The sequence below is a fragment of the Polistes dominula genome, unplaced genomic scaffold, assembly GCF_049000335.1.
Source record: "Polistes dominula isolate Pdom_NZ unplaced genomic scaffold, Pdom_raw_medaka contig_16, whole genome shotgun sequence".
Classification (NCBI taxonomy): domain Eukaryota; kingdom Metazoa; phylum Arthropoda; class Insecta; order Hymenoptera; family Vespidae; genus Polistes; species Polistes dominula.
The window spans coordinates 2,480,241-2,506,862 of NW_028301040.1; the positions used below are offsets into that span (position 1 = coordinate 2,480,241).

The following is a 26,622-nucleotide window of genomic DNA, read 5'->3' on the forward strand; positions in this document are numbered from 1 at the left end:
AAAATAACAATAATTTGCTCATTTTATCTATGCACATTTGTTATTGTATAAATGTATTATAAATAAATATTAAATAATCTCGTATTAAATCACATCTAATCTACATATTACACTTATTTTTTCTAAATAAAGATGATCTAACACAGTGTGTAGAATTTTATTACGATGAAATAACAAGTTGTATTAAAACAGTCTACTCATTTCTATAAACATTTGTCATTGTAAATGTATTATAAATAAATATTAAATAATCTTATATTAAATTTCATCTAATTTACATATTATTATTATTATTATTATTAGTATTATTATTATTATTATTGTCATTGTAACGTGCATTAAAGAGATGAATAAGCCATCGAAATGACATATCGTGCAAATAAAGTATAAGCAGTATGAAAGAATGTTACGAGGAGTGACAAATTCTGAGAATGAATATATATGAAGAATTATGATTGGAGGGAGAAGAATGTAAGAATTGTGGGTGTGGATATGAAAGATACAAGAAATTTATTATTATTAAGTTTAAAAATGAAGACCACATTTGTATTTCCGGCCTACCGAAGCATACACTACTTTGAAATATTCACTTTAATTCGATATGCATCTCTTAAAACACACTATTGATATTTATATTAACGTAATAATATTATTCTAGAAAATCAATAAATGAACATTTTGAGTACCTTACGTACAGGTGTTCTCGATTTTCGACAATTCCGTTAATCCAAATAAGGATAATAAATGAACAAATACGTGTTAAGTGAAACCACGAATCGAAATCGACCGAATGATTAATTACTGTTGCAAAATCAACGATTCTCGAGAACGAATCGCAATGATTTTAAAAGAAAAAGATATAAAAAGAAATGAAAGAAAGAAAAAGAAAGGAGCCGCCAAAAGAGTTTGTACATGCGGCAACAACTTTACATCTGGCCAAAGCTGCTTGGCAGACGGCCACGAGAAGAGAAAACTCGCGTGTTTTCGACGAATGACTCAGGGAACAAGTATTTTTTTTTCTTTTTTCTTTTTTTTTCGACTATAATTTTGCGTACTGAAATTTTTTTCGATGACATTATCTAAAAAAAAAAAGAAAAATTAAATCCTTTTTAAAACTTAAATCAACGAAAATCGATTGATTGTATTTTTTATTTTTTATTTTTTTTTTTTTTTTTTATATTATACAATATTTTATCAACCGATGAAAATTGTGGCGGAGTAATTGAAAAACAAGTTAATTAAATTTAATTAATTCGGATAATGTTATTTAAACTTTGTCGTGTTCGGTCCTAAAAATTTGTTAAAAGTAAAAACAAAATAAACAACAACAACTACAACAACAAAAAGAGACACATACACTAAAAACACGAAACTTTGCCATTATCGAGGAACCAACACAACGACACAATTTCCTTTCTTTTTTTTCCTTGTTTTTATTTTCTTGTCCATTATATCTTTTTTAAAAGGTTAGTATATACTCCACGAACCGATAAGTATTTTAACTAAAGTTTTCTACGACGTCGGACAAGAAGACCGAGGCAGTTTTCCAAAGCTTCGTGCTTTTCGAACGTTTAAAAATGCATCGAACCACGAAAGGAATTGTGTCGGATTTCTAAGGTACCAAGTAGAAACGTTTAAAAAATAAAAATCTCACTCCATTTCTTACCAAACGACGTTACAAGCAAACGTATTAAACTTGTCGATACGATACTTAAAAAAAAAAGAAAAAAAAAAAAATATTCCCTACGTTCTTTCAATTCTATTTACTATTCACCGGTATTATCAATTCAAGACGTTTTTACGAATTAAATATATAACATATATATATAAGTAGATTTAAAAATATAAACGTGATCCTCTTTATCGTCCCATCAAAAGTCTAATATCGATTATACGTATTTTATTTCTTAAAATAACATTGAAAAAACTACCGATTATAAAAAGAAAATAAAAAGATGAAAATAACAGATCCCAATTCACCGATATAACAAAATTTAATTAAAATTGGTAGAACGTAACCTCTCTCTCTCTCTCTCTTTGAACGTTCCAACGTTGTTTTCGATTCGAATAACGTTCGTTCCACCTTGTATCCCATACCGAATCGCTATGGGCTGATTCATTGGATAAAAATATATAATTACGTATATTCTATCATAGGTTCTTTTTTATTTTTTATTTCCTACCTCTCCCTCTCTCTCTCTCTCTCTCTCTCTCTCTCTCTCTCTCTCTCTCTCTCTCTCTCCCTCTTTCTTTCTACCCATCTATCTATCTTTTAAGTTTTTAATTTTTTGTCTTCTTCTATTTCGTTTTTTTTTTTTTTTTTTTTGATAATAGTACTTAATAACAAGTTAGTCTTTATCCGGAAAATAAAAAATAATTATTTATGATGAAGGAGGTTAATTAAATAATTACGTACGATTTAACTCGTGTTTTAAGGCGTGTATCACACACATTGACAAACTAGATATAGAATATATGTACATATAAATAACTGTTACTGTTAAAACCGTAACGAAGAAACTTTTGATAGGAGTTATAAATATTGGATAGGCGTAAATAAGACTTCCAAGAAACATATTTTATCGATAATGCTCAGACACGAGGAATATTCACCATATAATCCAAAAAAAAAAAAAAACTCTGATTATCAACCGATTTATTATTATTAAAATAAAATCAAATCAAATAAAAGCAACGATAAGGAATTCAACTAAGTATATCATTAATCCATAAATCGAACAATTTAATATCTCACTTCAGATAAGATAAATGACTTATCCAACTTTCCTGTATTACTTTTCTTTTTTTTTTTGCAAATCTCAAAGAAAAAAAGAAAAACAAAAACAAAAAAAAAGAGAAAAATCGAACTCTACGAATTCCATTTGTTCGTTACCAGACGAAACTCAAAATGAAATCCACCTTTACTTTTTTATTTCTTTTTTTTTTTTGCACGATCTCAGCGTTTACTCCACTTTTCGCTTTATGGAACCGGTTTCAGTATAAGTGCGCGCGGAACCATCGTAAGGTCAAGATGCAACTGAGAAACTCGCTCCAAATGAAGAACCTATGTTTGAATTTTTGTTCTTTATTTCTTTTTGTTTATTTCTCTCTCTCTCTCTCTCTCTCTCTCTCTCTCTCTCTCTCTCTCTTTTTATTTCGTGGTTTTTTTTTTCTTACGCGAATGAATTTCCACAAATACACGCATATAAATAATTATATTAAAAACTTGTCTGTCATCAAACAGATAATCAATATTATTATTATTATTATTATTATTATTATTATTATTATTATTATTATTATTATTATTATTATTATTAGCATTATTCTTTATCGATCATTTAATATGAAATTGAAAAAAAAAACCTGTTTTAAGTAAAAGTATATGTATGTGAAATAATTTAAAAAAAAAAAAAAAAAAAGAGAAAAGGAAAAAAATGAGAGGTGACATAAGATAAAAAAAAAAAAAAAAAAAGAAGAACACACACGAAGCCAATATACATTCAAATTTTTTTTGTCTTTTTTTTCTTTTTGTTTTTTTCAATAATAATTATTCATCGTATATGACACTAAAAAATTCCGATGACGAAGTTTTTAAGCTACTACGACGACGAGAGCGTCAATATCGGACGACATGATAGCTCATCATCGTTCAACGATGCGAGAAAGCATCGAAATTATTCAACAATAATAGCACTATGCGTATTTCGCGATGTAGGTGTGGTATATGCATATGTATATGTGTATGAGACTAAAGAGCATAATTACTCGCATCGACGATTCCTTGCTGCTGTCTGCTACACATTCCATCTTTCTTTCTTTCTCTTCCTCTCTCTCTCTCTCTCTCTCTCTCTCTCTCTCTCACTCTTTTCCCCTTTCTCATTCTTTCTCGTTCTTTTTTACCTACCCCCCCCCACTCCCTTTACCTCCCGCCCCCACCCCCGCCCCTCTCCTTTCTCTTATTATTTTTCATTTTTGTTCTCCTATCCGACAATAGCTTTATTAAAGCTTAATGGAACGAACTGAATTTCCATGGTCGACATTGGATCGCATTATTCAAAGCTTTTGAATTTCGCCGTTACCGCTGAGTTCTGTGAAATTCAACGAGATTTAATATACTTTAAACGCGCCGTATACGTGATGGAATCACCGAGTGTTATACATTTTTTTTCTGTTTCTTGTTTTTTTTTTTTTTTTTTGATTCGAAATACCGCGATGAGAATGAGAGCGAGAAAGAAAGATAAAAGAGAAAATGAGAAACTACTATAGCACGAGAGGATGTAACGCGTTAAGTCGATTTCTTCAAATTCATTAAATCGTTTGATAGTAATCAAACTATTATTATTTTGTCATAGCAATTGTAAGATACATCTAACTCTTAGTAATATATATATATATATATATACAAAATCGAACAAAATAAAATGATTATTATATTTAATCCATGATATTATTTCGATGGTTTTTGGCAAGGTAATTTCTTGAATTATTTTTACATACCATTTTTTTTATTTATTATTTTTTTTTGCATTCATACTTTACCTAAAAATCCAATACTTTTAAAGCCATGCCACTATATATATATAGTTTTGTTTTATCCCTTCTACCCTACCTATTTGTTTTTTTTTATGTTCTCTTAATCAATCATAAATAAGTGAAACTAATTTTTTTTTTTGTTTTTTTTTTTACACATATTACACTCATTTTTTTTGTTTTTTTTTAACATCCATAATTAAAATTGATTTTATTATATGGTAAATTATTGTTCACCTCGTTGCTTCGACTACTTTTTTTTTTTTATTTCTTCTCGAACGATGAAAAGAAGCAACAAAAGTAACAGAGATTCAACGAACCCGTTGTTAAGGTTTTAACCCAGAATTCCAAATGGTTATATGCGACAGTTAATCGCCACGTACGACGCCACAGAGTGGCATGGCTTTAAAAGTATTGGATTTTTAGGTAAAGTATGAAAGCAAAAAAAAATAAATAAATAATAAATTAAAAAAATGGTATGTAAAGAGAATTCAAGAAATCACCTTGCACAAAAACCATCGAAATAATATCATGGATTAAATATAATAATCATTTTATTTTGTTCGATTTTGTTTGTTTGTTTTTTTTTTTTTTTTTAATATTCATATTAATAATATTCATTATTGTTACTCATTTTCGAAAGATAATTTTATTTTATAAATCAATTTTCCTTCGTGAGAGTATGTGTGTGTGTGTGTTACGTTTCATAATAAAAAGCGCTCATCGCGTTTGAGAAATGACAAAAACAGGGGAGACGAGGGGTAGGGGGAGAAATTAATTTGCGTAACGCGAAAACAACGTAATTACTCCATAGGTATGGCGAATTTACGCGAAGGAATTTAATGATAGCGATGATTATGCCAATGACTCACACGGCCATCGACGATGCATCGTTCTATCTATTTTTCAATGATATCCGGTTAACCGAGTTAAACGTAACGAATAGTTCAAACAAGATTCTATTACCCATCTCCCTCTCCCTCTTCTACCCTTTTCCACTCCCTCTCTTCTCTACTTTATTCTCTTGCAACCGTGTTTCTCGACTTATTACGAGAGATTTAATATGACGTTGGTAAACGATAAAAAAAAACGTCACGAGAGAAAATATTCCACGATGTTATCAAAATAAATTTAAAAATAAAAATAATAATAATAACGATAAGGATGATAGAAAAAAAAAATGAATAAACTAAATAATCAACGTAAAATATAATTTCGAATCGATAGAACGAAACTAAATGAAAATGTTAAACGTGTTACTTTGATGATAATTAAACTATGACTAAAGATAAATTTTAGTTTATATATATATATATAAACTAACTATATATATATTACGATTTAAAATTAATAATACACGTGACGTTTTATTTGACAAATGATTTCTAACGAGAAAAGAAAAAACAAGAAACAACATAAAAGAGAACGCTAATCGAAATCTTGGCAAAATAAAATCAAATAATTCGGAATAACTGTATGTGTGTAATATGTGTGTGTATGTGGCGTATTTTGGAGGAATCGAAATGTAACCAAAAGCTCATCGGTCTCATAGCAAAAATCGATTTGTCGTTGGCCAAACTAGTGAACTTAAGCTCCTCTCGAGATAAACCTACTTCAAAAATATCGTCACGCCGCAGAGAAGCTCGTGGGACAAGCGTTTCCGTTTAATGGCCTCACGCCAATTCCATTTATCACTCTGACTATCTATTGGATACATCACAGCAGTCGTGTATGAAGCCGATCGAAGCCGCGAGTTTTCGATTTAAACTACTACTACACTAATTTTAATCAAAATCAATCGATATTTTTCTGGTTTCATCTTTTGTTCCATTTTTTTTTTTTTTTTTTTTTTTACATTTTTAAAGAAAAGTATATCAGCAGTTGTGTGATTCTATTGGGTTGTCCGAAAAGTTCGTGCAACACATTTAAGCTTTTTTTTTTGGCATATATTTATTAAATTTTATATAAATGTTATTCTGTTCCATAACCTTTTTTTCTCCATCTTTAAGGGTAACTTCAAAATTTTGTTCTCCCAGAATTTCTCAGGTTTTTTAGCAAAAGAACTTTACGCCATCTACCAAAAATCGGCACAAACTTTTCAAATTCAATGTTTGTTACGTGCAAAATACTAATGCAATTATCACAATATATTATTTTTAATTTGATACAATAGTTAAGCGAGATATTTAATCCTTATTGGTTGTTATAATAATAAATAATAATAAAAATATATTATTAATAATTTCATATATTTAGTAGTACTCCTTAAAAAAAAATAAATAAATAAATAAATAATAAGTTATTCTTTTAATACTGAATTAATTTCTAATAATAAATTAATTATTATTAAAATTAATACTAAATTTAATTTCGTTTGTTTGTGTGTTGAATAATATTTACTGAAATCACTTATAACATTTCTAAAAACCTGACGATCGATAAGAGTTAACATAAATTGATTTGTTTCGATCAATCGATGACTGTGATTCGATCGCAATTGAAAAATGTGAAATAATTCAAATATCGTTTAATTCATTTTTCGACTCGTTATTTTAACTTAATTCACAAAAGAAAAAATAGGATAAAAAATGATTCATAAAAACGAAACCAAGCTACTGTTTTATTTAACTCGATGTTAGCAAACATGGTATGGACTCCGTTTCGAAGAACAACAAAAGTTACTTAATCGACTTGTTGAGATGAAACATAATACTTTGCAGTTAAGATTTGAGTCATGAGATTTGTCGAGGTAAACGAATTCTCCTACTCAAATTCGCGTGGGATTTCATGAGACGTGAGTGTTGCTGCAATCACATGTGTCTACTTTCGGTAGACAAGAAAAGATGATTAATCCATGAAACAAACTAGTCGATAATTTAACGAATGAAAATTCTACTACCACTACTACGATCTCGTAGATTTTGTTATTTTAATATTTATCTTCTAAGAGAGTCAAACTTATTTTAACAAAAAAAAAAATAAAAGGACTGAACAAAAGAAACGTAACAGTGTCTTTTAATTAAGAAGACACGCTTATGCGCATAATTAACTGCATGACACGCACGAGTAAGATAGTTTCGTATGAAAAACAAAAAGAGTCTCTTTTCTCTCGTTTAAAACGTCCTTCGAGATGCCAGAAAAAAGAAGGAAATAAAAAGGTAAAAGATAGATTACACCCACAGACACATCTAGAAAAAGTAGAACAAAGAGTAAAGGCGATATCTAAATGAGTCGAACTGATTAAAATTCACCTAGGTGTGAATACGAGAATACAAAAATACTGTCTAATTGCGAATAATAAAAAATGCATCATCTTTGTTGTTGTTGGCTATGAATAATAAAATATTAAAAATAGAAATATACTAAGATGGTACGTGCTTAAAAGAACGAATTAGGTAATTAAATGTGCTTGCTTGTTTCGTATCAACACAAAGAAAATTTATATAATCATTCTTAAATGATAACAATTATAAAATCTTTCAACAAAATAAGTATGCAGAAAAGAAGACAAAACGTATAACTACGATACACCTGGGAATCGTTAAATAAAACCTAGAAAAATCAAAAGAGGAATTTAAATAAAATATAAAGAATGAAAAGGGGGAAAAAGAAAGAAATATAAATAAATACATAGAAAGAAAAAGAAAATCTTCACAAACTGGTATTCCTTTCAAATAATAATGAAGAAAAGTTAGGATAGGGGGTTAGGTGGAAAAGAACAAAAAACGAAAAAAGAAAACAAGTTTCGTTCTTTCAATTAACCTTAGCCCAGATCGTGAGATCAATATTTAACGTTTATATGAAAAGAATAAAATGTGAAAATTTCAAAGGTAAGACACAATCCAAGTGGAGTTTAACTTCAACGAGGGAATAAAATCAACGTAAGGTCGTTCGTGCTATATAGACTGCGTACGGTTTTATACGTATGCCCATAGAATTTCAAAAAAGAGAAGCCGGGCATTGGCGAATGTAGAAAACGGTGGGTACAAGGTATGTAAACGTGAGATGGTGACGCCAAACGGTATCCGAGTTCAAGGATAAGAAAATAACTAAAAGAGTTGAGATAACGATATTTGTTCAGTCGTTCACCATTGCATACGCATAAAAGTCTTCTTCTTCTTCTTCTTCTTTTTCTTTTTTTTTCTTCTTCTTCTTTTTCTTAGGTTAGTCTTTGTCGTCGTGGTTTTCGTTGCGGTTGAAAATTTTTTGAACATTTTGCATTTTATCTTCGACGATAAAACAATGACACAGAGATAAATAAGAAAATTCGAAAAAAAAGACAAAGATAAAATTACAAAAAAAAAAAAAGAAATAAACTAAATAAAAATAAAATAACGTTTAATATTCGAACGTGTGATGATTGGTCCCAGCAAAACATTACAAGACCCCAATTAAAAGAGGAGAATCGAATTTAACCGAGAATTTACCTCTTATCGGATCATCAAAGATACACGATACGGTAATTAACGTTACTCCCCAATCAACGATCGATAAGATATTCACCTATTTGTTCCTTCGCTCATTAATGAACAATTATATCGGCAATCAACGTTACATCCCGAATAAAGGCATAATTATTCCTTCGAAATCACGACATCGATCTGTATTTTATAAAAGAAACAAAAAAGGAACGAAATAAGTCTATTCTAATGGTTCAACGTTTTAGCCAATCGAATGAGTCTACTTGATAGCTCATTAAAGACACGATTAGAACTTTAATATAGTTTGATGATGATAAAAAAGAGAGAGAGAGAGAGAGAGAGACTGAAATAAAGAAAGAAATGTAAAAAAAGAAAAAGAGAAAAAAATATATATATATAAAAATCTTTCTTCGACGAAAAGATGTTCATGACATCGAAGAATCTTGTTAGCAGAGAAAATAATGAGAAATAATCTATTAAAAAAAGATTAAAAAAAAAAAAAGAAGAAGAAGAAGAAAAGAAATAATTACATCATATCGATTACTTTCAAAAACGAGCGTTACAAATCGTGCACAAAAGTTTTATAATACACGTGTTTTTACTTGAATAAATTCAAAACTAAAGTATTTAAGTGACGTATAAATAAAAAGGGGATGACGACGTTTCTTGAATAACTCACAATAAACGATGACAATTATTGAAATGAATTCGAAGAAACAAAAAGGGGAAAAACGAAGAAGAATACATATATATATATATTTTTTCTTTTTATCACGTTCAATTGAAGGAAATTGATAACTGTATCAATGTATACATCGCTTACATAATGTAAATATAATTTAGTAGAATAAAAAAAAAACAAGAGGTACCAATAAAGTATGTAAGAGAATATTAATGGTTCGTCGATGTTACAAGATGAATAAGACCCGTACTCGTAAATGCAACGACCACTGATCTCAATTCTTACAAGCGTGAACTCTATGTACCGAACATATTTCAGCCGCCAACGCCTCCTCCTTGGTACGAAATACACGATGTTACTCTCCCTCTCTCTCACTTGGGCCAAAAGGGGGATGGGTTCGTTGAACCGAATATTTCGATGTAGAGAGAGAGAAAGAGACCACTTTCTTTCTCTGTCTCTTTTTTCTCTTTCTCTTTCTCTCTCTCTCTCTCTCTCTTTCTCTCTTTACGATAATCGCTCTTGTATTTTATCGTCGAGCTTACTGAGTCGCTCCTGCATTTTACATCCGCCGAAATCGAATCGATGCTTCCTCCACTTCAATGTTTCAACGAAGCGGAAGCTAATATATGTATCTATGTAAACCGTATATGTATATGTATATGTATATATGTATATGTTTAAATAAATGCATATATATATATATATATATATATATATATATATATGTATCATGTTGAAGTTTAGCCGTTTATATCAACGCGCGCACTTCTTGCCCCTGATGGATTATTTTATTTTTAATCCAAATCCCTTTTCACATCCTTTTCATATTTTTTGTTTTCTTTGTTTTTTTTTTTTTTTTCGATTAATTTCAATAAAATCTATCTCGAATAATCAATGAATAATACGATTGGATAATAATTTAAGTTAAATTCGTTCGATCGGTTTTTATGTTAAATACAATTTTTTTTTTTTTTTTTTTTTTACATATTTTTACATTTAATTAATGTAGAAATTTTCAAAACGTACGAGAGTAACATTCTGAATAAATAAGTAAGAATTTCATTTTTCTTCATAGCAACAACACGTGTATTATTCGCGATTTTCTTTTTTCTTTTGGAGGAAATATTTTTGAAACCGTTGTAAGGGATTCTCAGTTAACTCGAGCAAAATCGTAGTATTCGTTTTGTTCGGGTTGAAAATAAGGGTACAATCTCTCCCCCATCTATTCGCTTATTAAACCAGCCTGGTAATTTAAAGACGAAGACTGTATATTTCTTTTCTACCTCTATCTCTCTTTCTCTCTTTTTTCTTTTTTTTTTTGCTAACCCACCTTTCAGCATTCGCAATCTTTCCGTACCAGGTGCGTCAAAAATTTACCCACTTTCTCAAGGAGAGTTTCTAGATTAATAATATTTATAATACGAGGAGAGTTCGGTAAAAGAATTGTTGCATTTTTCCCTCGAGCGTGAATCTAAGAAGGGAATGAATTCCGTTTCGTTAAAAAATGTAACATTCAAACAAACAAACAAACAAACAAAAAATAAAATAAATAAAAGAAAGAAAAATAAAAGAGAGAAAGAGAAAGAGAAAGAGAACTCCTGCCACCGGGAAATAAAAATTATATTTACAATAGCGTTAGGTTTGTTCTTCTTTTTTTTTTTTTTATATATATTTTGATTTATTTTTTTAAATAAACAACAATGAGTAGTAGTACTGTATAGAATACAATACTTCGTTATTATTATTTTCAAATATTTATGTTAACGAAAAAAAAAATAAAAATAAAAATAATAAAAATAAAACAAAAAGATCAAATTGTACGTCACGTTGTACAACGTGAAATACGCCCTCCGTTGCACGCGCGTATGTATACACAACAACGCAGTATCTACATATTATTTTACATTTGTAAAAGAAAAAAAAAACAAAACAAAAAAGAAAAACAGAAACAAAAAAATAAAATATGAAAAGAGAGAGAGAGAGAGAGAGAGAGAGAGAGGAGACAAGAAAAAGTAGAAACAACCCCTGCGCGTACAGGAATACTTTTTTGTCTCTCGTTGGTGCATAAAATAAATCCGTATTATATTATATCCATCTCGCGAATATATCTAACAAAATGAAAATAACGTGTGGAATAGCATCGAAATCTATTTCGCGACACGAAAGGATAGATAATTCGTCTCGATGAAGATTTATCCCAAAGGAAGTTGGCCCGAGGGAGAGAAGAAAAAAAAAGCTGACCCGTTCGTTTTGAAATTTTTTAGAATATATAATAAAAAATAAAAAAATAAAAAATAACAAAAAAATACTCTCCGGAAAAAGAATCGGCCTCGATGAAAAGAAGAGACGAATAGCAATGCGACACAATGAAAGAAGGAAGAAATTTTCTTTTTTTCGCATTACCTCTCTCTCTCTCTCTCTCTTTCACTCTACATATATAATATATATATCTCTTTCTTTCTGAAATTTTTTTCCTTAGAAGGAAGAAGCTCGTTCTTCCCGCAATATTTTCTTTTTTTTTCTTTTTATCACCACCTCCTTTTCTTCTATCACGTTTTTTTTTCTTCTTCTTCTTTTTATTATTCTCTTTCTCCATTTTTTCCCCTTCTCGCATTTCTCGAAAGGAAGAAATCCAGGTAGTGTCACATGTCACCGTGCTTGCTCGTTATTTGACAGAAGAAATGATGGCAAACGCAGCTGTGTAAAAGTGTAGTCTGAAAAATGCTACGATATCGAGAAAGTATCCGGGTAGGAAGTACGAGTAGTAGTCAGGATCGAAAACTCGCGTATCTCTCTCTTTCTCTTTCTTTCTAGCTCTTTCTATATCTATCTATCTTTCCCTTATACCCTCCTCTCTCTCTTTCTTTCTCACTCTTCCTCTTTCGTACTCTCCCTCTATACTCGAGACCTATACCTCCTCGTCGACGTGGTGGACTCGACGTCGTTGGCAGCCTCAGTCGTCCGCGAACCTTCATCGAAGAACGTTCCTCGTAATAATTCACATTAAATATACATATATACGCATGAACTATGATAACTAATCGAAAACAAAAAATTTTCTAATTCGACAAAAAGAAAATGTCTCGAAAAATGTGAACAAACGTATGGAATTGTTGTTTTCCAATATCAAGAAAAACATTTTTTATTTTTACTTTCATTCGTTAAGTGCACGCACACCAACAAAAAATACGATCGTTCGTTTATAAGATAATAATAATAATAATATTATTATTATTATATAAATAAATAGAATATCGAATTAACGAGAAATCTATTTGATAAATTTAAGTTTTCATCGATCTTCGTTTCGATTGAATCAAATTGAATTGAATCGGATTTAATCGAAGGATCAAACGATCGACTGATAGATCGATCGATCATCGATCGTACGAAAGGAAAAAAAAAACAGATCAAAGGTGATATAAACGCGGTTAACTAGTGCTCGATAATGAGGACGATTTCGTATCATCTACGTCTTCGTAACGCTAACGACGATTTTGGTGAATAATTTATCGCGATTTGTAACTCTGACATAAATCATGTGGAAACTTTGGATCCTTCTGCTCTGTGCGACAGGTAAACAAACAAAAATTTAACGTCTAAACGTTTATTCCTTATCTTGAAAAAAAAAGAAAGAACGTATCCTCGTGTTTGTTTCATATTTTTTTTTTTAATGTATCTTCTTTATAATTAGAACGTTTATTATTAAAATAATCGTGTACACTTGTTAAATGACTCACTTTGGACGAATTTTTCAATATAATCAAATTTTTACTTTAAACCACCAACACCATTTACCACTAGTAAAAAAAAACATAGAAGAAAATCGTCCCGCTAAAAAAAAAAAAAAAAAATGGAAATAAATCGATAAGCTAGAGCGTTAACGAATTAGCCTTAATTAACAATATTAAACATAGGAGATGGTGTTATCGATGCATACATCTTTGAGGATGGAATGCGAAACCCACATTTGTCTTACGCGTCTTACGAACTAACACACCAGGTAACGATCGTCGCATGCGCGCCAACTATAATATATACACGCGACGTACCAATTAGAGATTTTCAAATTGGTTCGCAACGAGATAACACCACGATGATATCTCGAATCTACGAACGAGAGAATACGCGTGAAGAATATGAAAATGATAAAAACGACGAGAGATATATAAGAGACGTCTCTTTTTCGAATGCACAAAACAAAAAACAAAAAATAGTAAAATAAAAATCATAATCGATTTTATAAAAGGTGTCGACTACGATTAAGAGAAAAAAAAAAAAAGACATATGGATAAATTCTTCCAGCAAATAACTTCGAAGGCTGAAATGAGATTAACAAAAAAAATTAAAAAATTAAAAAAAATTCAACGCGAGATGCAATTAACTCGTACGACTTTTTTTTCTTTTTTTCTTTTTTTTTTTCATTCTACTAACTGTAGGAAAGAAAATAATTGCGATATTATACCGATTATACGCCTCTAAATAAATTCGAATCTGTCGTGTTTGACGCGTGTGTAATCGATTGCTAACAAGTACAATTCTTCATAGCAAACAACCTTGACCATTTCTCCCGCCGCGTTGTCCTTCGCCTATGAACAATTTTTATATTAATGTCCTGTATCGTTATAGCTTTCAAAAACAAAAACAACAAACAAAAAACGATAATGGAGTGATACGAATAAGGTTTTACTTGTAAATCATTTAACAATTTTCAAATCTTAACACTTAAGAAGAATGTTGGTTCTTTATAAATAGAAAATTAATAAGTTTTCGATACGATCTTCGAACTAATATCAAGAGAGAGAGAGAGAGAGAGAGAAAGAGAGAAGAAGTTGTATCTATGTGAAAATGATCTATAGTACCAAGTCCGACGTATGCTGGACGTGTTAATTGCTCAAGCGATTGTCAGGTAACTCGATAGAGAAACACCAGCCTTGCAAACTAGATGCTATCGGTAAATGATCCAGTAATCGAATTATGTTGTTACTCTATCCCCCAAAGCACCAGAACACGAGAGTGCAAGTGTATATATGTGTGTATGAAAGAAAGAGAGAGAGAGAGAGAGAGAGAGAGAGAGATGAATAGGTGCAAGGCTTTAGAGCCAACCGGCTAAGATCTATTTTCGCCTGTTCAGAATTCGTTCGCGAAGATAGGGCGAATAAGAGAGAAAGAAAGAGAAAGAGAAAGACAGAGATAGAGATAGAAGATAGCAAATAGTGCTAGGCACATACTATCAAGCCAGATTCAAATTTATTTCACTCTTCTTTTTCACTTGCATGTCCGCGAGAAAAGGTACGATAAATTGTCAAAGACAAGAACAAACCATGGTTATTCTCTCTCTCTCTCTCTCTCTCTCTCTCTCTTTCTTTCTTTCTTTCTCTTTTGCACAACTTATGTAATAACGTTTTTCTTATCCTCTTATCACATAAACGTTTCAGTCAGATACGAAAAGACACCGAATTAGCTTATCGTTGAATCTCTCTAATATATGCTTTAAGAATTTTTATGAGCCTAGAAGAAATGATGACTGGCAAGAATCCGGTCCTTTTCTTTCTTTCTTTCTTTTTTTTATTTTTATTTTTTATGCTTTTCTTTCTCTGGAACGACGATCTTCAAGGATAAACTTTATCGTTGCACTTCGAATCTCCTCTCTTATGAAGAAGGAGGAGGAGGAGGAGGAGATAAACGGGCGACATCTTTCATTTACTATTGTTTTTTTTTTTTTAGAAATAAAAATAAAAATCATTTGGAATAATGTATTAGAAATGTGAATAAGATTAAATTTATAGTTAAATTTAAATTATATGTATATTATGAATTCAGATATCCATGAAATATGTTTCGTACGTTTACATTTTCAAAATATACACATTTCTAGATAAGTGGAAAGGAATATTTAATTTACGTGCAAAATGTATTAATATTTATGTAATTAAGAAGTAAATGTACTTTGGTGAAATAATCAAGTAGATATTGTTGAACACCAACCAAAAGTTCGTGAATGAGTCATGCGCGAAATTGAACCTTGTTACAATACAGATCTCGCGAGTTTGCCTTGTAACACATACCATATATTATTTACATTATGAATGAAAGTAGGAACATTTGGTGGGTGGATCTAACAACCTGTTTTTTCATTATTAAATAAACGTCAGTTAGGGAAAACGTAGAAATAATAGATTTGTTTTTCAACTTGACGTGAAAATTCGGAAAATATTTCGAAGTTTGAAGAAAAATTAGGTCAATTAACGTCATAGTTACCAGTAGAAAAAGAATTATCGATAATTTACCGTCGTTTTATCAATACGAACTCGCTAATTTCAACGTAACTCGCGACTTGCTCTATTACTCACGAATTATGTTCTGAAAAACCATTTACGCAGCATGTTCTTTTGCATATCTGTTTCTATATTAATCTAACCGTATTTATAGAGTGAGTCAACGATTCCTGTCATTCATCATAATCATCTATTTACCAAATTAAGATAAAATATAATTTATATAACATCGTTAATATATATACTTCAGATGATTCACAATCGATTATTCTACTCCAAGAAAAAAATTAAAAAATACAAAAGTAAATTGATAAAGAAAAATATAATTTGAGTAAAACAATATTTGACTCGACCTGTATTGCTAATATTCTACGTACACTTTTACTAATAATAATGCGAAGCAAACAAAAAAATAGATAAAATCGAAAGCAAACCGATAAAGTCTTCGAACGTTGGTAATAAACTTTCTTCTATTTTTTTCTTTCTTTCTCTTCTTATCTTAGAAACGAATGATAGAAAATAAAATTATGATCGATATATTAGATTGGATAAATACGAATACTCGTTTTAAAAGCCTCTCTTTCTTCCAACTTTGAAATATAATAAATGGAACAGGGTGTCGTTATAAAACGATAGTGATCATTCGATGCATCGAAAATGGTATAGTATATCTGCAAGCTTTCGTTTTCTCTCTCTCTCTTACTCTGTTTCTCTATCGAACTCAAACTTGTTTATAGAAAATGGATCTTTCGAAAGGTAGCATCGGTGGTACGATTTAAAGTGTAAAGGTGATATCCTATCTTATTGATGCACGGATGATATCGTTTTCCCAAACGAACGATCCTCGGCCAAATACTAAAACGGAATAGAACTCCCATAGTACTTACTCTCACGAGTTACGATGCTCCAAACCACGAAACTGGACCATTTCTACAACAGTGAAATTTAATTTACGATAACACGTGACCGCGTATGTCCAATAATTCACGTACTACCTGTGTCGACGTAAATTATTCTGCTACGAGAACTCGAACACGAACTCGAAACGTTTCGACATTGACTCCTATATGCCGAAAAATAAATGAAAACAATTATAAATAGATTTACGATTCTATTAAACTTGAAAATTCATTTGATTTGATATTTTCTTTTTCTTTTTCCTTTTTTTAAAAATAAAATGAAAAAAAAAATAAATAAATAAATAGTATAATACGAAATACGAATGATATTTAATATTTATCGAGATATCTTCGATAAATACACATAAATCTATTTTCAAAGTTTAAAGAGCTTATTATCGAGAACGAATGATTAACAAGTTGAAATTGGTTATACACACAGCACACACAGCACACATACACACACACATATGCGTATACTACGTAATAGTAGTGGTAGTATCGTATAATGTAGTAAACGTATATGCATACATGTGAAAAAGTTACGTAAATTTTCTTTTTAACGAGCACCGAGAGACTTGACCTATAGGAAAATTTTAAATAAATTCGTCGCAGCATTCGCGGTGTATGTATAAATAATAACAATAAAAAAAAAAAAAATAAAAAAAAAATTTCTATACAAATTTGCATCGAATGCATACGCATCCGTTTATGTCGGCAAACTACCAATAGTTAACGATAGAGATCACGAATGTCATATATAAGAAAACGATAAAAGCTAACGATTTCTTAAGCGATATCGTTTGTTTGTTAAATGTTTTTGAAAAACATAAAAAAAAAATAATTCTAACCAAGAAACTAAACATCAATCAACTACTTGGCAAGTTTTAAAGAAATTCCTCGGGTATGTTCTACATTTGAAACAACTCGCCAATTTATTGTCGATTAAATTTAAACTCGTGCAATAATATAAATTATGTAATACAAAACATGAGGTGTGTGTGTGTGTGTGTTTTTTTTTTTTAAATAAATAATAATTAACCTGGGCATAAACGTGTAATAATACAATTAACAATAATACTTTCAATTATTATCATAAAGGATCTCATTAAAGTTAAAATAATAAAATGTACAAACACCGAATTTACAAATTTAACATATAATTTAGCTTTGACAAATATTATTTCGTAAAATAAGATTATTTCTCGTAGTAGTTCGTTCACACGAGAATATATAATTTTCGGTGTGTTCCCGTCTAGTTTAATAAAACCAAGACAATTTTCTAGAACAATATTGTTTCTCAGAATAAGCATCATTAAATGCATTGAACCGGGTTAAGCACATTCCACCCTACGCGGAAGTTTATTTTCAACTTGGCTCTTCTCTATCGATGGACTGTTCAATTTGTTTCTAAACTTTCTGATATACGATACTTCTTCATCGATCTTCATATCTCTAAAGGATGTTTCGCGTAACTGACGTGAAAGTGGAGGGGGTTTTGAAAGAAAAGTGTCATTGATAACTAATCGAAATTTCGTAATAAGGTCAAGAAAATTACAGATAAGTCATACGGGGAACAAGAAAATGAAAGAGACACAGAGATTAATAGAAAAGGAAAGTTAATGCATTCATAAATACGTATAATATTTGTTTCAAATATATAAAATGAATTGTATGAAATAAGGGCAATCGTCGCAAAGTAATAAAAGATCTTGGTGAACGTGTGAATGTAATAAATAGTCGGTTGTTCTCTGAGAGAATTCCCATTGTCGGTCAATTAGATGAACGGGAATGACATGAACCATGTAACCGCCATAAATTCGTGTTAGAAAATAACCATGTAACTATTCACGAATACCAGAGACTATTAAACACAATAATTCAAAGAATATAATTAATATCGTGTATATAACATAAAATTTCGTGCAATTACGTCGAAATATCGATATAGTCGTTTATAACAATGCAACACCGACTTTACAGATTTATTATATTTATTATTAATTAAATTATTGTAAAAAAATAACAGAAAAAAGAGAGAGAAAAAAATAATCGAGATATATACACGCGAAAAAGAAAATACGTCAAATAACAAAACAAAAAAATAAATCTAACGAACAAGAGTGATTTTCCAAGCAGGATTAATACAAAAATAACGAGTTGGTTGTTTTGTTAAACCCATTCGAGACCAGGACTTTTTTCGAACACGATTCCCACGAGTTAAATTTTATTTTGTTTTGTTCCTTTTTTTTTCTTTTTTTGGTACGCAAGAAAATCAATGCCAAATTTTGTTTAAACATACTTTAAAGATACTATTATTATTATTTTTATTGTTAATTGACATTAAGAACTCGAAAGTTCATTGCCGGAAATATTAAATCCCGCCAGTGTTCCCGTTCCTGAGTGCGACCCCTCAATTCGCGGTCTTCATAGCATATTTCCTTAAGATCCCTCCTAATATTGTCTTCCCATCTATGTCTCGGTCTACCCAGTGGTCTTTCCCGTTCGGTATATACCGATCAGTATTTTATGTACTATTCAATCCTCCCCTATGTGCGCCATGTGACCAGTCCATCTTAATCAGCGTGATTTTACGATGTTGAATGTTGTACACTCAATGTATTTCTACGTTATGGAATTTTCTCTATTCGTCCGTTTCCTCATCCCGTTGTAAACCGAAGATTTTACGAAAAACTTTATTTTAGAAAACCCTGAATTTATTTTCGTCCTTTAATGTAAGTGACCACGTTTCACTACCATAAAGAACTACCGGTATTGATTGTCCTATATATCCTAATTTTGAAGCTCCTAGACAGCAATTGCGCAAGCTGAGTAATTTATTAACCGAATAAAAGTATACATTGCCTAAATTGATTCTTTTCTTAAGTTCTTCGTTAATTTCGTTCGTCTGATTTATGATTGATCCTAAATACCTAAAATTGCTGACCCGTTTAAAAATGTTATCCCTGATGCGTGATAAATCCTCATTTATTATCTCTGAATAATGATAATTCCTCATTATTATTGTTGCACGCACGGTGTGCAACCGGTCTTACTGACACAAAAAGTAATTCAACACAAAATGATCATATGATCTTCCATTAAATATCGTCATCATGTAAGAGAAAATTGATTCTCAAACATTAGCCCGCATTTGTTAGAACGATCGACAAATATATCCTTTCGTAATAACATAGGCGTTTACGTCTATTCAACCATGAAACAGACACATGTACATATGTATAGATATAAGTACTTACGTAATCTTTGAAAATTCAAGGATACAATTGAAAAATGTAATCTTTTAGAACGGCCGTGTTCTAACCTTGTATCTAAATACACATAATACATGTATATATAGTCTGAATGAAATTCAAATCAAATGATGTATTGCTTTCAATTCGATGCCATATGTTGGATTTCGCTAGACTTTGAAATTAATTAAACCGAGCATTAATTGAAAAGCAGAGAGAACCCGAACGCGCAAATAACTGCGAGAAATGCTTTCAAACTGTGCAACTAGAAATTCATTAAACAGACTTCAAAGATGAATTCTACGTATTAACAAAAGATTAGAAATAAAATACGCGTAGCGTATAATTCGTAAGCGTGTTAGACGTTAATAAATAATAATATATCGTATAATATTTTATGAATAAATTACGAATGAAATATTTCAAATTAATGAAACAAGAATTGTTCATTTATTTTTAACAGGGATATCCTCGACCTTGGTAGATCCTCACAGTTTCGGTATAACCATTTCACCAAAAAATCAAGACAGACCAAATCGACAACACCAACGGATCAAACGATTCGCCTGCCCAATAGGATTTTTTCGATTGAAAAGATTTTGCTATTACTTGAGCGCAGGTACTGCACCCTGGAGAGAAGCGCACTTTCATTGCAAGGACAGAAATGCAACTTTGGCGGTACTCGATAGAAATGGGAAAGATAGAATGTTAAGGAAATACCTGATGGGTGATCAATTTAGTAAGCATAACATATATACTTGTATATATATATATATATGCACGTACGCGTGACTATACAACCACTAAAACCCAAAACGTTAAAATAAAATTTCTTAATTAGCAAAATCGTAATTGCTCGTTAACCCTTCCTAACGAAGATGAAATTTATTTTTAGCAAAATTGGAACGATGGATAGGTGGAATTTATAACTGGCAACAGATGGCTTGGGAGTGGGGTGTTACCGGCGAGAAAATGGTTTTTCAGAGCTTTGGTAAAATAAATCCCGGCAAGTCTGAACAATACGCCTGGCATTGCATTGTATTGGACCCTTCTTTGAAATATAAATGGAACGCCAAAAGTTGTGTGCAACCGAAGCATTATATTTGTGAAGTACCAGCCGGTAGAATAGGTGAAAATATATTAATATTTCTCTTAATATAACATCAAATTAACATGTATTGTTTAATTAACATTGTTCGATGATTCATTTTAAAAATACTTTTTATAAAATTACAGCCAGAAGACGTAAAAAGACGGCCGATCCTTTTGCACCGCAATACCAAAGATTAAAGCCGCGTAAACAAGGGAAAAAATATCTCGGCGAGTTTCAGAGGCAAAATAATAGACGAAAAAAAAATCTGACTGATTGGACCAGAGATTGGACCGAACAAAACGCGAATCAACAATGGGCTCATGGCGTGAATCCTGGCTCGAGGCCACCTATCAGGTAAATCAACTTAAATAATGCGATTATAAAAGAAAAAAGAAATATATCCCTTCTTTTCCTTCTAATTTATCTTACTCGTTAATAAAAGAAAAAGAAAAATAACAACAAAAAATGTGGACTCATTTTTTTTTTTCTGTAATTCATATTTCAGACTGAGAAATTCGAAGGAAAAAATGCGACATCATTCTAATAAGACGATTTCTAGTGCGACTGCGCCGAAAGTCGCACAAATTTTATCTCAAAAGCAAGAATACGGTGCTTTTATGGGAGATGGACCGAGCAATGGGGGACATAATCAGCCGCAATCATTATCAAATGTAAACGACGTATTATCTCAATTCCAAGCGAAAATCAATGATTTTGCTCGAGAGGAGGTTTTGCTTAAAGTTTAAAAAAATGTAATCCAATTTACACCACCGAGTCTCATCGACTTCTCGTAATGCCATTTTTTGTCTTCTTTTCTCTTTATTTCTTTCTTTCTTTCTCTCTCTCTCTCTCTCTCTCTCTCTCTTTTCTATCTTTTTAGTAAACGATTTTCCTCATTTTTTAGTATTTTATTGTTTTTTTTTAGATTAGGAAACAAATATTTGAGAAATCTCTCGAGGCTACAGACTGAGATAATTTATTTAATTGAAAATGAAAAGCCGATTCCTCCATAGTTCCTTTTCTCTCCTTCTCTTTCTCTATCTTTCTAAACTTTATTAATAGCTAAATCGAACGTTGCGATAAACGATTTAATTGTAGAACAATGATATAAGCAAAAGAACAACAATTACATAAAAATATATATACAAACTATATATAATATCTGTTAGAATCTAATTGTAATTCGTTCTCTCTTAAACAGCATTATATATGTTTTTCAAAATATGTATCCGAAGATAAAATAATCGCCTATTTAAAATCTTTCCAAATTTAAAAAAAAAAAAAAAAAAAAAAAAAAAAAAAAAAAAAACAAGTAAAAATATAATTATTATAATAAACTCAAGTTCGAAATTACGAGTATTAAACCCTTGTACTACAACATATCAAATTATATTTCTTCGCTATTAACGAAAGCTTCGAAAAAAAAAAAAAAAGAAAAGAAAAAAAAACATGAAAATTTGTAATGTATCAATGTTATATAGAAGTTCATGTTATTGAAACAATTATTTGATTTACTTTAGTAATTAAATATTACTGCTAGTTGAAATTCTTAGTTTTAACACGTTATACATACGTATACATATATATATATAATTCTATTGAAATAATGTTACTTTTACACTGCTTTATCTGTAAATATGTAGAACCGCAATCGTCTGCCTCAAACATTGTACGTTTAACGTCTCATGTTATAATTAAAAATAATAACGAAAATAAAAAAACATTTAATCGAACATTAAAAGAAATTTAAGCACTTACCTTGATATACGTGCAAAGAGCATCACCCTTCAATTCCCCATTGGAATCCCTATACAATTTGATCTTGTCTTTGTTTTTCTCATCCCTCGCAATGAGACCACATTTGTTGAACAGTTCTGTAATTTCCTCCATAGTGATGTCCAAAGGTAATCCAGAAACGTAAATAGCAGTATTGTGGCGTTCATCTATCTCGAACCAAGTCGGTGGCTCCTGAGATTTTCTTTTGGCTTCTGCTTTTTTCTGTTCCTTCGTTAACTTTGGTTGAGGAGGTGGAAGTTTTACAGACTTTTCTGGTAACTTTTTCGATGATTCTGTTGCATTTGGATCGACAAATCCGTAGCTCATTTGATATCTAGCCATAAAATCTTCATCCACCTAAGATCAAATTTAAAGATTAAAAATTAGATTTGAAATTTACATTTTGTATTTAATAAAATTCAGTATAAGTATATTTACTTTTGGAAACCATGCATTCTTCTCTCGATCCCAAATATAAACGCTACCATCGTTAGGGTCTGTATATGTGTGAGTATCATTTTCAAAACCATAGACTCCACCTGGTGCAGCTACTGCTGGTCCACTGGCTTTCTCTTTATTTTCATCATCTTTAACATCTTCGGTTTGTTCATTGTTTTCAGGCACCCACTGATTTTTCACTTGATCAAACTTATATTTCACATTAGTTGTTTTATCAACATATACATAATGTTCTCCATCGAATTCGTATTGATTAGGATTATTTGAAGTCAATTCTTCTGTTTTTTTCGACTCCGGAGAATCACTCATTTTAATAAATTAAATTCTTTCCTATCGAATAAAAATTGCAATTAATGTAAAACAACGTCACTAATCTCGATTACGATTAAAATGACAAATATTAAAAATTATATAGCATACACTGTGTTATAAATTGAGGTTAGAAATTAACATTGAGAGGTTAGAAGGAATAATATTAAATATAACGCAAAATTAACTTACCGAATGTAATACTTTTATTATTCTTTAATAAAAAAAATGTCGTATATTTCACCAAAAATGATTATTCTTCGTTGATAAAATTTTCTTCAAACAAAGTGATAATTAAACGTATACATGAACTTGACAGTGTGATTCTTACAAGCTTTCTAAAGTTCAAACTAGCGCACTCTACAGAATGTCTAAACAATCTTCACATAGTACTATGTCGATAATGTAGATTCCTAATAATCACTATATCACTATTGTCACGAATCTAACATAGGACAGATATTCTTTTTCAAAATGAGAACAAATAAATTGATTAGGTAAATACCTAAGTATACTTTTAAAGAAGATGTATTTATCGTTCACGAACTCTAGAATATGTTTTCTATTCGACGATAAATGAAAGATTGACTGAATAATCCTTGAAAGTACAATCTATAGATAATAACAACAGACTGCATATGTAAATATTTAAACCAATGTTTATGTTTCTACACGTCTTACATTTATTTTCCAAAAATTAAGACAAAACGTAAGGGATTTATTTAAAATTATCTGAAAAGAAATAAATTAAGATAAAATATTAATTACTGTAATAAACTTGGGATCTAACATTTTTAAATAAAAGCGACATGCAAACATCTTATTAACTTAGGCCTGAAAAAATAAATGCTTAGAATGTAATTAATACAAGACTTTTTTAAAAAATAATTTACTACAAAGATTTTATTTCATTTACATATATCGATGAATTAATGATACTACAAAAATAGAAGATATCAAATGACGATATTAATTTAAAATATACAATTTTGCAATATTAAATGCATACAACAGATATGATCCTAGATCAAATAGATAATACTGACAAATTACATGTAAACCGTTGATATAACTGTACATTCAACTCCAGTAAAGTAGACACCAAACAAGATACGATTCACAATCATTGGAAAATCAGAATCCCCGCATAAACCTTTCTTATTATAGATCATTTCCTGTTTAAACCATTATGCTCTGGTAATACTTGCTTCCGTGCTCATTTCGACAAGTGATTGAATCGATAATCGAGAGAATCAGCTTTCGAAGATTAAAGGAAAAATCTGTGTCAGTTATCACGAAATCCCAACCAATTATGATAGCAAATACATCAGCTGATATATTTTTATTTTTAAACAAGATTCTAAAATTAAAAAAAAAAAATTAAAAATTCATTGATGTATTATTGATATAAAATATATTAATGAAATTTCGAATAATTGATAAACTAATCAAAAAGAGCATAATCATCTTCATCAGAATATATCGTAAGCTTTACTGAAAACAATAATATACTTATGAAGATAAATTTATCATCAATTTGTCATTATCAATCGAGAATACTTGGAATGGTAGATTGTTTTATAACGATAAGAAGTAATAACATTTATGAAATCATGTAATGCCTAGTTCATATTATGTTTATCTTGAACAATACCTAGAAATAGTTCAATTTTAGTATTGACATTATTTTAAAATAATTGATTTTATTTACTACTGGCTCTTTTTTGAAATTTTATGAAGAATCCTTCTACTTTAGTCAGCTGCAAGTTACAAACGTTTGAAAAAACTTGTAAGTGAGTGATATTTGTTAACAATTAAAATAACATGAATCATTTTAACAGAAAGTTTACTTGAAAAATGTAGTTTTATTTACATACATCTGTCAATAAATGTAGAAAAATACAACAAATAAAATTAAATAATGATATTAATTTTAAATATACAAATGTTTAATATTAAACACGTGCAACTGATTTAATCCAGGATCGAATTGATTGTGCTGATAATTTCGTGTTAATATTTGGTGAAACGGTGCACCCGTGTCCTGTAGAAAATATGCCAATCAAGGTGCCATTTGCTACCAATGGATAACCAGAACTTGAACATAAGCCTTTCTTATATTTTTCATATCCTGTGCAAACCATTATGTTCTGGTTAAACTTATTTCCATATTCTTGTCGACAAAATGACGGTTCAATAATCGGCAGAACCATTTTACGAAGAGTAGAAGAAAAAGATGGACCACTATTCGAAACATAACCCCAACCAGTAATAACAGCTGGTGTACCAGATGTTACATTCTTATTTTCTTGTATTATCGGAATAGGTCTGACAGTTTTTCCATAAACGAAAGGTGTAGTCAAATTTAATAAAGCGACATCATATTCGGAACTAGTTCTATTATATTTTGGATGTACGACGAAATTGTAAACTTTATAAACAGCACCACCACTTTGAGTTTGGTTACTTCCAGCTCGAAGATTTATCATCTGAGGAATTTTCCATTGCAAACAGTAAGCTGATGTGATGGCCCATTTTGGAGCAATTATAGTAGCACCGCATACATCGTTACGACCAAAATAAATACTTAATTGATAAGGATAATTATTTATAGAAGCAACATCGCTACCAACAAATCTTGGATTTAACGAATTCACTTCGTAGGATCCTTAAATCAAACAGAATGAAAGATAAACTAAAATATCCTATGGAATTAGGATTTATGAATAAACTTTGATAACTTACCGAAGAAGAGTATAATCGATAAACTAAGGAAATAATTCACAACCATTTTGACCCGAGTATATTTAAGCGTTTAAAAGACATGACGATATTTATAAGCAAATTTATCATCGATTAATCATTATCAATTGAAAATACTTGGAATGTTAGATTGTTTTATCACAATAAACATCATT

At 30.3% G+C, this 26,622-nt stretch overlaps 3 protein-coding genes across 5 annotated transcripts in view; 1 reads left to right on the forward strand and 2 right to left on the reverse strand.

The window, feature by feature from the left end:
• The window catches only part of barc (RRM1_TatSF1_like and RRM2_TatSF1_like domain-containing protein barc), a 48,040-nt gene extending 23,992 nt beyond the window's left edge, over nt 1–24,048 (reverse strand). For both annotated transcript variants that reach the window (XM_015318063.2, XM_089174875.1), the window contains exons 1-3: nt 23,897–24,048; nt 23,375–23,725; nt 22,919–23,293 (exon numbers count right to left, since the gene is read on the reverse strand). In XM_015318063.2, the coding sequence (XP_015173549.1) occupies nt 22,919–23,293; nt 23,375–23,704 (705 nt within the window). In that variant the 5' untranslated portion in view covers nt 23,705–23,725; nt 23,897–24,048. The remainder of the gene's footprint in view (nt 1–22,918; nt 23,294–23,374; nt 23,726–23,896) is intronic.
• On the forward strand, nt 12,581–22,923 carry LOC107064890 (uncharacterized). 2 transcript variants are annotated; one of them, XM_015318065.2, is made up of 6 exons: nt 12,581–13,212; nt 20,531–20,806; nt 20,963–21,196; nt 21,304–21,514; nt 21,666–21,950; nt 22,086–22,923. In XM_015318065.2, the coding sequence occupies exons 1-5, from the start codon at nt 13,176–13,178 to the stop codon at nt 21,904–21,906; spliced, it is 999 nt and encodes a 332-aa protein (XP_015173551.1). In that variant the 5' UTR covers nt 12,581–13,175; the 3' UTR covers nt 21,907–21,950; nt 22,086–22,923. The 2 variants fall into 2 exon arrangements, with proteins under 2 accessions (XP_015173551.1, XP_015173550.1); XM_015318064.2 differs by having other exon boundaries at nt 12,582–13,212; nt 21,666–22,923.
• Nucleotides 24,049–25,549: 1,501 nt separating the features above from the next.
• Nucleotides 25,550–26,616, reverse strand: LOC107064832 (trypsin-7-like). Its single transcript, XM_015317911.2, has 2 exons — nt 26,450–26,616; nt 25,550–26,372 (listed from the first exon to the last, which is right to left on the reverse strand). Exons 1-2 carry the CDS (start codon nt 26,493–26,495, stop codon nt 25,660–25,662), a joined length of 759 nt encoding a protein of 252 aa, XP_015173397.2. The 5' UTR covers nt 26,496–26,616; the 3' UTR covers nt 25,550–25,659.
• Nucleotides 26,617–26,622: the final 6 nt, after the last annotated feature.

Bases quoted from the DNA above. Each gene is read 5' to 3' on its own strand.
- LOC107064832 (XM_015317911.2), bottom strand. From the start codon at position 26,495: ATGGTTGTGAATTATTTCCTTAGTTTATCGATTATACTCTTCTTCG. The intron at 26,373-26,449 runs GTAAGTTATCAA...GTTTGATTTAAG, and splicing joins ATCGATTATACTCTTCTTCG to GATCCTACGAAGTGAATTCG.
- LOC107064890 (XM_015318065.2), top strand. From the start codon at position 13,176: ATGTGGAAACTTTGGATCCTTCTGCTCTGTGCGACAG. The intron at 13,213-20,530 runs GTAAACAAACAA...TATTTTTAACAG, and splicing joins CCTTCTGCTCTGTGCGACAG to GGATATCCTCGACCTTGGTA. The intron at 20,807-20,962 runs GTAAGCATAACA...ATTTATTTTTAG, and splicing joins CCTGATGGGTGATCAATTTA to CAAAATTGGAACGATGGATA.